The sequence below is a fragment of the Acinonyx jubatus genome, chromosome A1 (assembly GCF_027475565.1).
Source record: "Acinonyx jubatus isolate Ajub_Pintada_27869175 chromosome A1, VMU_Ajub_asm_v1.0, whole genome shotgun sequence".
Classification (NCBI taxonomy): domain Eukaryota; kingdom Metazoa; phylum Chordata; class Mammalia; order Carnivora; family Felidae; genus Acinonyx; species Acinonyx jubatus.
Genome location: NC_069380.1, coordinates 126998508 through 127015956, shown reverse-complemented (window position 1 = coordinate 127015956; position 17449 = coordinate 126998508). Strand labels below are relative to the sequence as shown.

Here is a 17449-nt window from a genome sequence, read left to right as displayed (position 1 = left end):
TTTTTTTTTCTTACACAGCAAAAGACCTGTGACAGTTATCCTTGGGGGTGGAGACCGGAGGTGGTGTGAGAATGTCTGCTCAGGCCATGTTCTGTTTCTGGATTGGAGTGCTTGTTACCAGGGTGTGTTCACTTCGTGAAAATTCCTCAAACTCTCTACAGATAATGTGCGTGTTTTTTGTCTATATATGTTACAGTCCAGTGAAAAGTTGAGAGAAAGAAGGAAGAGAAGAAAGGAAGGAAAGAAGGAAGAAAGGGATCTGTGTCAGGAATGAACAAAAGAAAACTATGAAATAGAAAATAATCATCATTAGTCAGGACAAATGTTTAAAATCATTTTTTAAAAATACATCCAAACAAGTTTCAGTTCCTTGTCCCTGAAAGAAAATAAGAGTGGCAATGTTATAGGCAAACACAATAACCACTGTTGCCTTTGTAAGCCCTTCCAGATAGCTCAACAAGTACAGACACCCTGCCCCAACCCCCACTCACAGACCTTCCTTGTTTGACAACAGCTTTTGCCACACAATCTCATTTGCATCCCTGCTCCGGCTTAGTAACGCTCACCCTGTCCCACTTACTCTCTGGGCTCCTGTGTGTGTTTGTGGTCCACAGGCCCTGGCTACCAGGATTATCTGTTGCTGCTGCCAGAAGAGGAAATACCCCATTACATATCTTACCTTGCAGGATGCAACTCCTGCTACTACTTACAAGTGTCTGGCAGTGAGACCCGAAAGTAGTGTCTTCTGAAAGTTCTGCACATTATCCTTCTCTGTCTACTCTACTTTTATTTTTCCTTGGAAAATTGAATTCTTTTTTGGCTATATTAACTACATTTGCTATTTCAGGGACCACTTGTGATGAATCTTTTTATTTTTTATTTATTTTATTTATTTTTTCTAAGTAGGCTCCATGCCCAGCATGGAGCCCAACACAGGGCTTGAACTCACCGCCCTGAGATCAAGACCTGAGCTGAGATCAAGAGTCAGATGCTTAACCCACTAAATCACCCAGGCTCCCCTGTGATGAATCTTTTAAAAATGCAGACGACGTCATCCTAGATTTTAGGTTTTTCTTAAAAGTGAGCTTAGGTGCTATGGTCAAGGCAATTGATCTACTGAAGCTGGAGTTTATCATTGGTCTCTTTGAGAGCTAGTCAAAAGTTCGGTAACATGTATTGATTTGCAATTCTGGTGAGGCTAAAACTGGAATCTGGTGCCTTTGGCAGTAAAATGGAAGAGAAGGTCTTTGATAGATGTCCAGAGCGTAAGCTTATAGACAGGGAACCAAGAATGGGGACAAGCTCCAGGGAAGCCTGGTGAAATGATGTAAGTGAAGTGACAAGAGTGAGCAGAAAAGCCTAGATTCAGGGGTGAAGCAGCAGGTTTGAGGGCCAAAGAAACAGGTCAGACAGAGTAGTAAGCCCAAAGGTCTGAATGGGATAGTGGAGAAGTCCTTTCTTCTCTCCATATTCTTCCTTCCTCTAAGTCCTCATTTACCTGTAGGGTTCCAACTTACCCAACTCTGTCTCTCCTGCCCTTTTGATTTAATATTTTCAACCATGAGTCATCTCTATTTGGATGTTTCACTGTCAGTCAAATGCTGCATGTCCAAACCCCAACTTCTTTGGCCTTTGACATTTATGGCTTGGGTGAATTCTCAAATACCAGTAGATATGTTCCCCATACCGTGCATAAACATGAAGAGTCGAGAATGTCAAGGTCATATTGAGTGAGGGAATACCTACTCCTACCTAGGTGGTTACATAGGCTCACTTACAATCTGGATGACATACTCTTGCACACCAACCTCCAAGGGGAGTTTTAAGGTTTTGCCTTATCAGAATTAAAAATCTGTACATGTCATGGATCTCTGGAGTCACTGGTAAAGAGTCAAACCATAAATACCTATGGAATATAGATACCTGTAGGTACTTCTGTGGGTAGAATCCATAAAACTGAATTTTAAACAAGCTACTTTGGTGGTTCTTATGAATAGTAAAGTCCCTTCTCTTTGTTCCTTCTTGCTTATGCAGACAAACCCTGTTTCATTGTGACCAACAGTACAATCTTTCTGCCAGTCTTCCAGGTGTCATTTAGAGCCATATGTGGCCTTTTCTTCTCCCTCATCCTTATAGCTAACCGTTCACTAAGCACTGAGATTTCCACTATCCCCTCTATTGCTGTGTAGTAGCTAGAACAAACATTTATTGAGAGCTTGTGTGTACAAGATGTATCAGTTACCTATTGTCAAATAAGAGAGTACTATACATTTAGCAATGAAACACACTCGTTTCTTAGCTTATGTTCAGTAGGTCAGAAGTCTGGAGTGAGGTGGCTGTGCTCTCTGTGCAGCGTATTAGGTGTCAGAAGCCTGAAGTTGAGACATCAGCCAGGCTTGGTTCCCTTGTGGAGGCTCTGGGAGGACATCTGCTTCCATGTTCATTCAGGGTGACAGAATTCTGTTCTACTTCCAATCTCTGACTTCTGCAACCAGCTTAGAGAAAACTCTCCTCTTAAAAGGCTCGTGTCATTAAGTCAGGCTCATCTAGATAATCTCCATGTTCCGAGGTCAACTGATTTGATATCATAGGCAAATTCCCTTTATAGCAGCACCTGGGTTAGTGCTGACAAAATGGGAGAAGTAGGCACATTGGGCCTGGGAATGTTCGAGACCATTTTGGAATCTGCCTACCATACAAGGGAAGTAGAATTCTCAGAAATCTGCATGTATTTCCTTAAGTAAGTCTTTCAATAGCCCTATGAAGCAGATACCACTGTTATTTCCAGTTTTTGGATTAGAAACTGACACACAGGGGTCTTGCCCAAGGCTACACAACTGTTTTCATAACACTCCACTGCTCTTGGATTTTCATGTCTATGTTCATTTGACTACCTTCTAAATGGCTTTCCTGTTTCCACAATCTTCCTCCTTGAAATTACGCAAGCCAGACCAATGTTAGTTAAAAAAATTTTTGCCACCAAGTGGCTTTCCTAGATATAAAGAATCATACTTAGTTATAGCAACAAAGAGGCATGGTTAATGTGCAAGAAACTGAACTTATACTCAAATATGAGAATCCATTCAGCTATATCCTTGGCAAAGGTTTTATTATGCTAACTTAGCACACAATTATGTAATTGTGAAGGGGCAGGAGGTGTGTGTGTGTGTGTGAGAGAGAGAGAGAGAGAGAGAGAGAGAGAGAGAGAGAGAGAGAGATTATAACACAAGGCATCAGGTATGGATTGTGTCTAAGAAAAAAACAGAATAGTAGGTTCAGTAGCAAATTTTATAGGTTATATTGAAAATATAAAAGTTAGCTATTATATTGCAGAGTACATGCAATATAATTAAGACATCAACTTAGAGACAGAATGAATTGATCTTTAAGAGACAAATAACTTACAAAGTTTCGTTTTAATTTGTGCATCCATTTATTCCTTCAGCAACTGTTTGTTGAATGGCACTATGTGCCAAGCACTGTATCAACCACATTTATTTATTGTTTTCTATTAGAGTGTTGCAAGCTTCCTAACTGGTTTTCCTGCTTCCACTCCACACCTACCCTCATTCCAGTCCATTACTCACACAGTGGGGAGAGTGATGCTTTAAAAAACCCACTGAGATATTGACACACTTTTAAAACTTTGTAATACATTTTCAACCAATTCAGAGTAAAATCCAAGTCCTGTGGCCCATAATGTGACCTCTCCTCTCTGTGTCCAAACTCATCTCCTCCCCTCTCCCTTTCACTCATTCCACTCCAGTGACACAGGCTTCCTTCCCATGTTCCCTGGGTGGACAAGCATGTGTCCACCTCATGCTTTCACACAGGCTATTATTCCATCATCTTAGAAGGTCTGCCCCCAGACAGCTAGTCTTTTGACTCAGATTGTTTACTCAGCTGTCACTTCGTCAGAGAGAACTTCCCTGACCACTGGAGCCAAAATAGCATCCTTATCCCCTCACCCTCTCCTCTTTCTTCTACTTTCCTTCCCAGCACTCAGTTATCCCTTGATATAGTATATACATTTTTAGGTATATGGTTGGCTTGCTGTCTCCTCCCACCCTAGGATGTCAGCCTCTGGACTTTGTTTTTTCTTGTGAAGTATTCCAGTGACTGGAAGAGTGTCTGGCACATAGTGGGAATTCATACATATTGAATAAGAGAATGAATGAATGTAAATCTCTATTTTTGTGGTATTTATTTTTTAAATGCTGAAATAAAAATATTATTTAACAGTTTCAATGAAATAGTATGGTTTTACATTTTCCATATATTTTTATCCTTTCTTTGCCACCCATATCCCCAAAGAATATGATGCCCTTATTAGTGAATAGTATTGATACAATTTCTGGGGGAACATTTCCCAGTAGAGTGATGACAGTACAGACTAATAAGTATGGAAATCAAGTCACAGATTTTGCAACTTTTAAGAACCTCAGCAAATGGACTGTCTCAATAGCTTAAATGCCAAGGAACATGACTGAATGGGGTTACAGCATAATCCAAATGGCTCAAGTCTAATAGAAGCAGTGAGTGACTTGGGTTTCAGCAGAGGAGTTCTTTCAAAACGACCCATCCAACCTGCCGGGAGACCTTTCAGGCAGCAGGAGGAATGAATGCGGCAGTCAGGAACCCTCTGGGCAGTGAGGGACTTGCTCCCAACCACTCCCTACTCAGTGATTGAGAAACACAATTTCCAAACCCACATTAAATACACTTGGTGCCTATGTTGCTTTCTGCTCCACAGCCTGGAATTTCCTAACGCCAGTGATAAGTTAGCTGGTGATGGTGAAATTGCCAATACTCACTGCACCTTATAAAGACGTTCTTGAGGCTGAGTCAAAGTTTCTACAGGATCTTGATGGTGTCACACTTAAACGTGCCAGAGAAGAGTATGTAAGCAGTTTCCCAATTGTTTTTATGTGATGCTGAAAGACCGGTAGATTATCAGCAGCCCAATTTAAACTCCAGTCACAAAGACTGTGGCCTCTGATATGTAGATCATTTTGAAATATGTTTTTCCAGTGAAAGTAATTATCTTGTGTATGGCTCATGATGGACTCTTGGGAAAATGCTCAGGAGGCAGGGCATGACATTTTGTATCAGATCGCAGTTTACAACCCCAGTGGCTGGTGACAAATCCCGGATGGATAAGGTTCTGAAGTTACACTTCTTCTTTCTCTTGTGCCTCATTGGAATCCTTTCTGATAAGGATTCACTCAGTGGAGGCAAAAATTACCTTTATATTATCTGTATTGTTTTTTCTGAATATAAAAGTAATACATACATGTCATCTCTGAATTTTTCTGGGCTTTCTAAAATGCAGCTAACTATATATCTAGAGGAGCAAATGGAGGAGGGGGGTCATGAAAGTGGGGGTTTGATCTTATCCCGGGTACTCACTGAGGTGACCAGATATGAACTTTTTTTTTTTCATATTTGAACTTTAAACTCCAGTTGTAGGTATAGAGTGGTGACCTCATTTTTCCTTTAACAATAGCAAATCAGACCAGCACTTCCAAGGGGGAAAATTCTGAGCGGAAAAACAGCCCTCTGGCAAAAGACAGAAATTCTTAGGCTGATATAAAATATAGAATTCAAATTCAAGGGATAGACTATCAAAAGAAAACATAGATGAATTGGCACTCTTCCTGCTCTTTTTTTTCATTAAAAAAAAGTTTATTTATTTTGCCAGAAAGAGAGAGAGAGCGAGAGCAGGAGTGGGGTAAGCACAGAGAGAGGCAGAGAGAATTCCAAACAGACTTAGCTGTCAGCGCAGAGCAGGACATGGCGCTCTATTCCATGACCCCGGGATTCTGACTGGAGCCCAAATCAAGAGTTCAGATCAAGAGTCCCACGCTTACCTGACTGAGCCATCCCCGCGCCTCCCCTCCCCCCCGCTTTTCCCTCATTTTATTTATTTTAGAGAGAGAGCCAGCCGGGGAAGGGGCAGAGGGAGAGAGAAAGAAAATCTTAAGCAGGCTCCACGCTCAGCACAAGCCTGATGCGGGGCTCAATTCCATCATCCTGGGATCAGTACCTGAGCTGAAAGCAAGAGTTGGATCCTTAACCTATTGAGCCACGCAGTCATCCCTGTTTCCAGCTCTTTGCTGCTTCTAGGGGCTGTCGACACTCTTTGGGGCCAAGTGACCTTATCCAGTGTTTCAGTGTCCCTCCACTTGTAGATGCCGTCCACTCGCTTCATTTCACTGCCCACTTCTCCCAATCCTACTAGTAGCACCTGCAGGTTCACTGTACATATGGAATGCTGACTCGGATTTGTTCGCAGTCCACGATTTCCATCACCGAATTATACACTCTTTATTGACCCTCTACCAAAGAAAGCGTATGTATGCCGTTGTCTGAGGTCGGCCAGGTTCGCCCCAGTGCTAAACAGAGACACCCCGCACGGTCAGTGCACATCCTGGCGTGCGCCGGGTGGGATAAGGGAGGACAGCCGACTCGGTCCCCAGTCTGTCTGAGCTCACAGGAGACGCCAACGCAGCCACCAGTCGCCTACGGGGCCCCGCCGTCGCCTACGGGCCCCGCCCCCGCCCCTCAGTTCCCGTCACGTGTCTCCGTGTCGCCCAATCAGCGTCTGTAGCGCTTAGGCTCGCGATTCAAACTGCTGCGCCGCCAGCCTGCAGGGATCCGCGCAGGGGCGGCCGGCGCCGCCACTGCTTACCAGCTATGGAGCACCGCATCGTGGGGCCCGGCCCGTACCGGGCCACCAAGCTGGTGAGTGACCATGCTGGGGCTGGGCGCAGCCGCCGGCCGCGTACTGGTCAATCCTCCCCTCTACAGGGCTGGCGGGGCCCGGGTTTGGAGGCGGGACATATTTCGGCCGGTGCGGACGGGCCCCACCGGAAAACCGGCCGTTTTCCGGACGGTGCGCTAGGAAAGGCTTACCGGGTCTGGAGCTCAGCACGTCGTTGGGGTGCGTGCAGCTTCGTCCCCAGACGTCGGCCTGGTTCTCGGCAGTAAGTGACGCCTTCCGATATAAAGCATCCGAAACACTAGGGTGACCCTTCCCCCCACCCCCTTTGTCCTCTGGAATCGAACGCCTGCTGCCGGGAGAGGAAGGACCCACCTAGTCCGTAACCTCACGGCCGCCCACCCTTTCTAACACCCTTTGCCGCAATCCAGGCAGGGCGTGTCTCCGTCTTGAGTGTCTCGTGTGGTGACACTTGCGGTTCTTTTTAACGGTGCCCCCGGGATGGTGGTGGGTCTTAGCCGCTTTTCTGGCTCCCAGCGTTTCTGGTTCTGGCAGCACCGACCTAAATCAGCGGTTGACCCGAATGGATGTGAAAGGGACTGTGCAGCCCCTGATGGTCCCGGGTGCTGTCTTTTCTTCTGGGAGAAGAACTTTGGTGTTCAGGGCTCTTAGGTGTAGTTGATTTCTTTGTGACCTGGAGCAAGTAATTTTAGTGCTTTGCGTTTCAGAGGATTACTGTAATGGAGTAAGTGGTGACAATTTGTCAATGTCACTGGCAGGTTTTTAGAAGCTTTGTATGAAAGCCTGCTGATAATTTGGCAGGAAGGACATCGCTCCTTGGTCCGTTACCACTTCTGGCCACATCTAACTTGGGAATTCGTTTCATTGTTCTCTGCCACCTAACGGATATCCAGGAAAAGGTAGGAACAGCACGGGAGGAATTATTGCACTCATCCTTGCAAACAATCTGTTTGTTACAGGCATTCATAATGATTCATTCATTAAAAAAAATTCAGCAAATATAAATTTAGAATTTCCATTGGGCTAGCCGCTTAAAGGTGTGGATGGTGCTGACAGAGAACAAATAAGGGTTTAAAAAAATCGTGTTTTCATATCTGCTTCCACTTCACAATTGCTTCTACCATTTGAAACCATCTGGGGTCGGGGCTATTAGTAGGTCCATCTTTAGGAATGAGATATAGATTGTGCTTCATCAGGAACTTTGAAAAAGTTTACTGTCCTTTGTGGAGGGAAAAGACACATCCCTCTCTCCCCAGTTTATTCACAGTAGTTAAGCAAGGGAAACAGAGAGGCTCAGGATCTTGGAGTAACTAGTTTTCATCCTTCCTGCTTTAGACTAAAACAAGTTACATCAGAATTGGAACTGTTTTTAATCTCATTCACTGAATTGTATGAATCACTACTTTTCTTGGATGCAGAGTACCTATGTAACAAGACACCACTTCATTCTGAGTCACATTAAAATATTATCAAAGGAATTTATAAAGGAATGTGTTCTTTGTCCTCCAGAGGCTGTCATCCCCCAAGGAGTGATATACAGGTCAAGTTTAGCCAAGCCTGATCAAGTTAAGCAGAAAATTATGTGAATCATTAATGAAAGCATCTCAATTTTACCAGAATTTCCCGGGTAGTCAGTTCATTTGTCAGCTTTATTCTGTTTGAGATCCTTGATCCTAAACTAAGATTTTGAAAGCCCAAAAAACATTAGCAAAATTTTTTTAAAAAGTGAGACTTTCTGATTTATCAGTAATCTCAGTCATCGTTACAGGTGCTTTCTCCCTCATTATAAAATGTATGTTTCCCCAAGCATAATTCACTTGTGTCTTACACCTCTTACCAGGTAAATCGTGAAGTTTCTGAACAGTCCTCTCTTTACTTATTTATCCCAGCTCCCCTTTCCATCTCCCTCTCCCCACTTATCATTTTCCCCTTCTCCCAGCATCACCCTCAACCCAATCTTCAGGAAAAGCTTGGGAAAATCTGTTGGCATTCCAAGAGCAGACCATTACTTCCTCCTTTCATGCCTTGCTGTACCATGTACAGCTTCATTTTCTAAAGCATCAAAGTCTTATCTGAAAATAATGTTTTATGGATTCGGTGAATTTTTTATGCCAAAAATCAGATGACAGATTCTAAGTCATTACATGATGAATGTGGAAGTTGATTAGCAACTTACTCATCTTCTTTGAAATAGCTTTCACTTTTGTAACCCATATACAAATACAGTTTACCCTTAAACAGTATGGGGGTTAGGAGTGCCCACCCATGTACATTTGAAAATTGGGGGTGTTTGCTGGCTCAGTCAGAAGCATCTGACTTTGGCTTAGGTCATGATCTCATGATTCCTGAGTTCGAACCTTACATTAGACTCTGCTGTCAGCACAGAACCCATTTCAGATTCTCTGCTCCCTCTCTCCCCTGCACCCCCAAAATAAAAAAAACATTTTAAAAAAAGAAAATCTGTGTATAACTTTTGACTCTCCTAAAACTTAAGTACTAACAGCTTACTATTCACCAGAAGTCTTACCAATAACATAAATAGTCAGTAAACACATACAATAAAACCTTGGTTTGTGAGCATAATTTGTTCCGGAAACCTGCTTGTAATCCAAAGCACTTTATATCAAAGCGAATTGCCCCATAAGAAATAATGGAAATTCAGATGATTTATTCCACAACCCAAAAATATTCATATGAAAATGATGACAATCCTGTAATATAATACAAAATAATAAAGAAAATACAAAATATAAAGAAAAATAAACAAATGAACATGCACTTACCTTTGAAAACCTTCGTGGCTGGTGTGAGGGGGACGAGAGAGGAGGGTTATGGTGTAGGACGATTTTCACTGTCATTAATGGAATCACTGCTATCTATTGGCTCAATGGAATTTTTTTCTGCATAGGGGCCATTGTATACACTCCCATCGATGTTGACTACAGTCCAGTATTAATAAGCTCTTGTCATATACTGTATTTAATGAGACTGGCAATAAGGCAGCAGAGGATAGGGTCTGTATCTGCAGGCAGCCTGACCTAGAATGAAGCAAAGCATTCCTAAGCTTACTCTTGTATGAAAAGCAAAGGACCGTCCATAGGTGCTTTGAAGTGACAAAAAATACACTGGTGCCAGTTGTGGGCACCTTGCAGCGTTCTAAAAAATCATTGATTTCTGCCAAACACCATGGCCTGAGACCGAGCATCCAAGCCTAGGAGATGATCATCCACAATCCTACAGTGAGGGAAGGAGAGAGAGAGAGAGAGAGAGAGAAGAACCATTGGGTCAGTTGTGATCATATGATGTTTGGCGTCATGTGCAACTCATATTGCAAGACACCTCTCGTTTAAATTTATTAGAAATGTTTGCTCATCTTGTGGAACACTTGCAGAGCAAGTTACTTGTGATCCGAGTTTTACTGTATTGTGTATGTTTATGTATTATATACTGCATTCTTAGAATGAGCTAGAGAAAAAAGTTACTAAGAAAGTCATAAGGAAGAGAAGATACGTTTACAGTACTGTACTGTATTTATAGACCAAAATGTGTATAAGTGGACCCACGTATTTCAAACCCGTTGTTTAAGGGGCAACCATAGTTGATCATTTTAATAGAAATAATGAGGAGAAAGAAAATAGCTTTTTAAAAACTCCTCTATTATCTATGGATTCTTTCTTTGAACTTAATTCTGAGTTATTTATAGCATTTGAAGCAACTGTTAAACTTTAAAACACAGCTGTCATTGAATCTGAGAACTAGAATGGATGTGAATGATTGTCTAGTCCAGTCCCGCCATTCTGTTGAGACCTAAAGGGGTGAACTGACTCGATTAGGCCTGTCTTGTTAGCACGCGGCAAGTACAACTAGATCTAGAGTTTGGCTGTCTCTGCTCCTAGGTGCTATATCATTGTAGCACCATTATCACAATATTTTTGGTACTAAGAAGGAAGGAAATAGAATAAATATCCTGGAGAAAAGAACAGGAAGCACATTTCAACACTCAGTGCTGTATTTTGTAGTTTGGCTCATGATGTGAAGCAAAAACAATTGTTTGATTCCTTATTTCAGATCCCTAGTTTAAGGGATAAATAAGTAAAACAAAAAAAGTCTTTTAATCACAAAGAAATCTGTTTTATCCCCTTTGCTATAAAGATTATCTCTTCAAATGTAATATGTTGTAGAACAAAATCATTCTGAAGCTCTGCCTTGTTCTTTGTTGATGTAGGTTATTTTCCTTCTAAGTGTGACTGAGAATTGTAACTTGTTTTACGCAGAACTTAATTCTTTGTTTTACAGAGTAACGAAATAGCAACATTATTAGTTTTGGAAATAAGTGGGAACAGAAATCATGGTTCTCACTAGGTTTTAGAATTCTAAAGCGTTTCATGGATTAAGTAAATATAATCCATAATGATAAATGCCATTAAAAAGCAACATAAATTAAAAGTTCTTTTTATAATTTATGTTTGATAAGTATGTCTTATTAGCAAATTTCTAGTGCATAATGAAAACCAGCTGTCCACAGAGTCAGTAAAAATGTTATCATAATGAATTGTTTTTTTCTCTGTGGAAAATGCGTTGAATGAAAAGCTCATACAGAATAGTAAAAGTATGTTCATAAAAATTTTTTTGGAAAAAAAAAGACTGTAGGTGACCTTGACCTACCAGAAATTTAAACTTAGTATTAATTGATTGTAATCACAATTAATTAATTGTAATTAATTAATTGTAATTTCCTGTGGTATAGTATAGCACAGGAAAACACAAGTAGCACAGTGGGGTAAAAAAGAGTTCAGATCTTGATTCAGAACAGAATCAAGAAAGATACTATGTAAGGTAATTTACTATTTCAATTCATTGAAAAAAGGGTATTCTTCCTCCTCCCATAAAAAATTCCAGTTGTAGATTCAAACAGTAAAAAAAAAAAAATCACTCTAAAATATTAGAAGACTTTGATGAATACTTTTAATACATCAGGATGGGAAAATGTCCAACTTCCTTCCCCTAAAGGGGAAAACCCTGAAGCTATAAAGAAAAAGAAGATATATTTGTTTCATTAAAATATCATCATCAACAATAAAACCTTCATGTAGCTAGAGACTACCGAAACAAATTGATAAGCCAGGAGAAAACATTCCTAATATATTTTAAAAAAGATTAATATTCCATATTTTTTAATTCAATACACCTTTATTAAATACATGTACACTGCCTTCAGTTGTGGGGATATGGAACTGAGCAAAATAGACTAACTTTCCTGACTTCTTTGCGCTTTGACTTAAATGCTAGATGTAAACATTTAAAAAAAATTAAGAGACTACCCAATAGAAAAATGTCAAGTCTCAGATGAGTAAATGAAAATTACTAAAGATGAAGAGAGCAACATGCAAACAAAATTTAAGCGATACCATTTCTTGAACGCAGATTGGCAGAAACAGTAACATCTAGATGATAGTAACATCTAGTGATGGACAGAGGTAAGGTAGGATGCGCATACGCTGCTGGTATCACTCTAAATTGTTACATCTGACTTAAATATGCTGATCCTCTCTAGAAATCCATTCTAACAAAAATAAATAAAAACATTGGTCCTTTAGGTTTTTAAAATAAGAATATTTTGAAACAACAAATACTCATTATTTGAGTACTCATTGAAACAACAACTCATTGAAACAACAACTTATTTATAAGAATGAGTAACAACTCATTGAAACCACAATACTCATTGAAACAACAACTTATTCATAAGAATGGGCTGGATCTACAGGTATTCATATGGAAAGACATCCATGCTATGTTCAGTGCAAAAACAAGTTGGGTAATGTGTGCAATAGGATTGATCGTATTTCTTTAAAAAGGAAGCAAACAACAGCAGTAATAATAAATAACACACATATATAAAAAAGGAAAAATCTATATATATGTGCATATGTTTGATAGGTATGTGGGATTGGAGAGAGACTGGGCAGGCTCTATTGTATACACTTCTGCATTTAATTTGTTACAGTGTATATTATACTTACCTAATTAGAATAGAGGAACTGCTTACCATCTTGAGTCAGTTAATAGGCATGTTTACTTCTGTTTTGAAGTATTGGATCCCAGGAACCCATGTCTCCATTACATTTATTAAGTAATGTATAAAGTACGATGTATTAAGTTTAACTGATAATGATTATGATAATTCAGTCAACCTAAAATAAATGCAAATCTTTTTTATTAACTCTTCCCACTCCCAATATGCTTGATCAGGACTAACGTGAAGGCTAGGTGTCAGCAGAGAATAAACAACAACAATGGTTAAAAATATGTGGATATTGTTTAAAAGTATGTTTATGTTTATAGCTATAGGTGCTATAATGAAATGACCACCTAATGAGGAAACCACAGAACAGATTTCAGATTATATTCTGAGACTAACTGCCTGAGGGAGATGTGCCATTTTGCACATCTTCCTTGGGTCTTGGTTTTGCCCCAATTTCTTTCTAGCCCTAGAATAGTTTGAGCCCCAAATTTGTTGTAAGAGATTACCCTGGGGGTGCCTGGGTGGCTCATTCCAACTCTTGATTTCAGCTCAGGTCATGATTCCAGGGTTATGGGATCAGGCCCTTGTTGGGCTTCGCCCTGAGCGAGGAGTCTGCTTAAGATTCTTAAGATACTCTCTGGCTCCCTCTACCCCTCTCCCCCACTCATGCTCTCTCTCTGTCTTTCTAAAAAAACAAACAAACAAAAAAAACCGAACTATAATTATTAGAAAAAGATTTTCTGATTTCATTGGGAAAGGAGGTGAAAAGTAAAAATTCACTTTGTGCAGTGATACAGAAAGAGAAGAGTGGGAGAAGGGACAGTGGTTAGGAGAGTAAGACCGTGAGGTTTTAATACTTTTAGGAGTACTGGCAGGAAGCCTAGAGTCCTAAAAAGAAATTGGTATAATTATGTAGGAAGGATACCTTATGTGAACATTTCATTTAATTTAGGGAAGGCGGATGAAGGGGTGGATGTCTAGATTTTTTTTTAAGAGGGAAATATTTTGCAGGAGTTTTAAACATGTTTTGACATCAGGACTATATCTTGTACATCTACCTTTTCTTCTCTCCATTTGATGCTTTTCATGTAATAAATGATACATATTGCTTAATGATGTAAAATCATATTAGAGCTCCAAGAAGTGAATTAGGCATATTGGGCTCTGGTTTATCAATTTTTTTGATCATATGTTTGTCATTAATGTAAAAATCCATTAAATTCACATAATGGGACAACTTTCTGGTCTTATCTCCAGTAAATACCTATTGAATGAATAAAATACAGTTTTTTAAAATATAAAATACCATTTTAAAAGTTATTTTTCTTTCAAGTGTGAAGGTCGTAAATAAAAAAAAGTCGAGGCTGTCATTAAGACGGATTTCTAAGTGGAAAAACTGCCTTCATCATCTTAAATATTTGGGATGTAATAACTTGAACAAAACCAGTTGATTGCTACATGCTTTTCTCCCTTTTTTCCCCAGTGGAATGAAACAGTTGAGCTTTTTCGCGCTAGGATGCCCTTACGGAAACATCGCTGTCGTTTTAAAAGTTACGAACGCTGCTTCACGGCGGCTGAAGCCGTGGATTGGCTGCATGAGCTGTTGAGGTGCAGTCAGAACTTTGGCCCCGAGGTGACACGTAAGCAAACAGTCCAGCTGCTGAAAAAATTCCTTAAGAATCATGTTATTGAAGACATCAAGGGAAAATGGGGTCAGGAAGATTTTGAAGACAATCGTCACTTGTACAGGTAACGGTGACAAGTAAACCTTAAGGGGGAGGACGGGCGGCTCTGGTCAGTCTCTTGAAACTGCCTCATGTGAAAGAATCTCTCTTGTCCACTGGAGTGATGCTCGTCCTTGTGATTTGTTGAGTGAAGACCTGAATGTGTTGTCACAATAAAGCCTGTTGCCGTGTTCTTAGGTCTGTAGAGTGCCCCCTGGCCGTGTTTTGTTGTAGTGAGTTTTCAGAAAGGACATCTTTTCTTGCCTTTTGCACATCTGGGAGGGTGATCACAGTGGCTCAGTGCTTCTAGAGAATAGGAAAGGGTGAAATAGCTCTGGACCGGGCCTCTCTGGCAGTGAGAATGTATTTATTCAGGGGGTTAGCAGCAGAGTGGGTCTGATCTTTAGGCAGATCTCAGAGCCTGTATGAAGCGTTGTACTAGAATTCCCTGATGTATGTCTGCTTTCCACCAAATGTTTTTGCTCATGTTTTAGTGCTATTTTGTGATTGGTCACTTACCACCTGATCGCCCAAGGGAAAAATGCATGTCTCTCACTCAGACTTTCCTTCTCACTACATGCTAGGTTGTTTTACTGCTGGAGGCGGAGGGGACCTACCTAAGTAAGCTTTAGGGACTGGGAGAGTATTAGAGGAATGAAGCTGCACATGTCCTGAAAAGAGTAAGTATTGAGTTACTGACAGGCCTACCAAAGGGGTGAGAACCTGAAAGGGATTAAAAGAAGAAATGGACAATATGGATCCTTAACATTTGTTTTCTTTTACTCCAAAAGAAAATTGGGCATGCTCTTACAACACATTTAGTAAGGGAGTTTGGGGTCCCTGGGACCCATGACTTTGAGCAGAGAAAACCTGTTTATTTCCTCCCTGAAGCATTTGTTTGGCTCTTTTGTGGACTACCTGCTGAGGAAGCTCACAGAGCAGTGTGAGGGTTGCCACCAGCCCCAAGGCTAAGACCAGACATTGCTGCACATTTAGCATTAACTTCTTTATGGAGTTTCATCGGCAATCTCCAGCTTCTAGATAGCAAGACTGTCATGGGACATTTAGTTGTCTCTCCATTTGGCAGTTATTTCTGGCTTGCTATCCAACTTTTAATTAGGATCTTGGGTGATTTGAGCTTATTCTGAGACCGTAGTGCTTGTTAGCATCAGGCAGTGGAAACTCCAGCCCTGGTTCTGCATGCCATACTTCCCTGGGGATTTGTAAGTGATTATTTCTCTTGGGAAACTGTAATTGCTTGTACCCCGTCACAACTTAGTTAGAACACTTCTGTAAGATTCTCTGGATGAGTAACTTGCAATCTGTTCTCTTGTGACCACCTTACGTTGGGTAACATCCCTTGCATCTCAGGAGGCTTTCAGGGTCCTCAGAAGAGTGAAATGGGAGAATGCTCTAGGAGCCGGCCACCCCGCCCTGGCAGAGCATGCTTCACATCAGGATGAAGATTTAATCAGGTGTCCCACTTTAAAACATCGAGTGCACAGCCAGAGTACATTTGTCCTTTAAATAGCGATTTTCTCTTCACTTTCTCTAATACTTGTGAATCATAAAGGGAGCACTATTTTCTTCTGTTGTTTACCACCTGAAAACTCATAGCTTTCCATTTGCCCCAGTGGAAGTATTCTGAGTTAACCACTGGTGTTTGCCAATTTCTCAGATTACTGTCAGATGAAATCTATTCAGATAAGTAAAGCATTTGTTAAGGAGCATGTGCCCTGAATTGAGAGTGAGCTAATGAGAGAGGCGGCAGCTGTTGCCCGCGTGCAGCTTCCAGGACCGGAGCTCGGATCCTCGCAGCTGTGTGCCAGGGCGCCAGAGAAGAGTGGGATGGGGGCTGCCCTGCCTGCTCTGCTTGCACCTGCTTTCCTGGCAGAGTACGTCTTGCTGCCGGATTATAACGGAAGCAGATGAGGGAGATGAAGATCTAGAGGCAGGTTAGATTTGAAAGTAGATGGAGAGTCAGTAAGGTGGAGAAATTCCAGAACATGCTTCTAAATATCAAGCCTTCCTAGGTAGTATCAAGGAGGCTGGAACAGATAGCCGAGGAGTCTTGCTGGCAAGGAAGGAGCTAAGGTACTCACACACTGATGATGTGCTGACTTGTCACGTTATTGTTATTTAATTCAGCTTCTGTCGATGTAGCGTATTATCCTGATTTTAAAGATTAGGAAGTTATTAAGGCCAAAGTTACTAACTTCTGCAGAGTCACTCAGCTGGTAGTAAGAGTCAGGATTTGAATTGAGGTGTCTGTGTCTGAAGCCTGTGTTCTTACGATAGGCTATATTGCCTCCATTTCCACAACGTGAGATTGACTTAGGTTATTAGATAGTGATTGGATGAGTAAACACACAGTAATAAACAAGATGCATTTGGTGTACCCAACATGCGTTTATGTATTTACAGAATTCCAATAATGTTTTAAGTACCAGGTAATACAGTTAATGATCCCCTGTCTTCAGGAAATTGTCAAAGGATGACTGGGTGGCTCCGTTGGTTTAGTGTCTGACTTCAGCTTAGTTATGATCTCACAGTTCATGAGTTTGAGCCCAAGATTGGGTTCTCTGCTGTCAGCGGGGAGCCTGCTTTGGATCCTCTCACTCCCTCTCTCTCTGCCCTTTCTCTGCTCATGTGCTCTCTGTCCCTGAAAAATAAGCATTAAAAGAAAGAAAAGAAGTTGTCAAATAAAGGAAGTGAGGTAAACATCATCAACCTAAGCACTTACAAATATAGCAGGAGGTGGGTGGTTTCTTGGGTTTGTGAATTACAGAAAGCTACATGAAATACCAAAGGCCCTTACAGCATTTTTTTGAAGACAGAAAACACACACACACATATACACACACACACACATGCATGCACACACAGTATATGTGGGAGAATTTTGTAACAGAAAGTTAAGCTTTTATTTTGGAATGTACCAAATTTTATTTCTAGTTC

The 17449-nt window shown here is 40.9% G+C and overlaps 1 protein-coding gene across 3 annotated transcripts in view; it reads left to right on the top strand.

Annotated features, from left to right (window-relative positions):
* Nucleotides 1-6592: 6592 nt before the first annotated feature.
* The window catches only part of DEPDC1B (DEP domain containing 1B), an 84433-nt gene continuing 73576 nt past the window's right edge, over nucleotides 6593-17449 (top strand). For 2 of the 3 annotated variants that reach the window (XM_053223233.1, XM_027041358.2), the window contains exons 1-2: nucleotides 6593-6744; nucleotides 14251-14516. In XM_053223233.1, the coding sequence (XP_053079208.1) occupies nucleotides 6697-6744; nucleotides 14251-14516 (314 nt within the window). In that variant the 5' untranslated portion in view covers nucleotides 6593-6696. Of the gene's footprint in view, nucleotides 6745-7500; nucleotides 7642-14250; nucleotides 14517-17449 lie in introns of all 3 variants that reach the window. The other variant, XM_027041369.2, reaches the window with a different exon arrangement.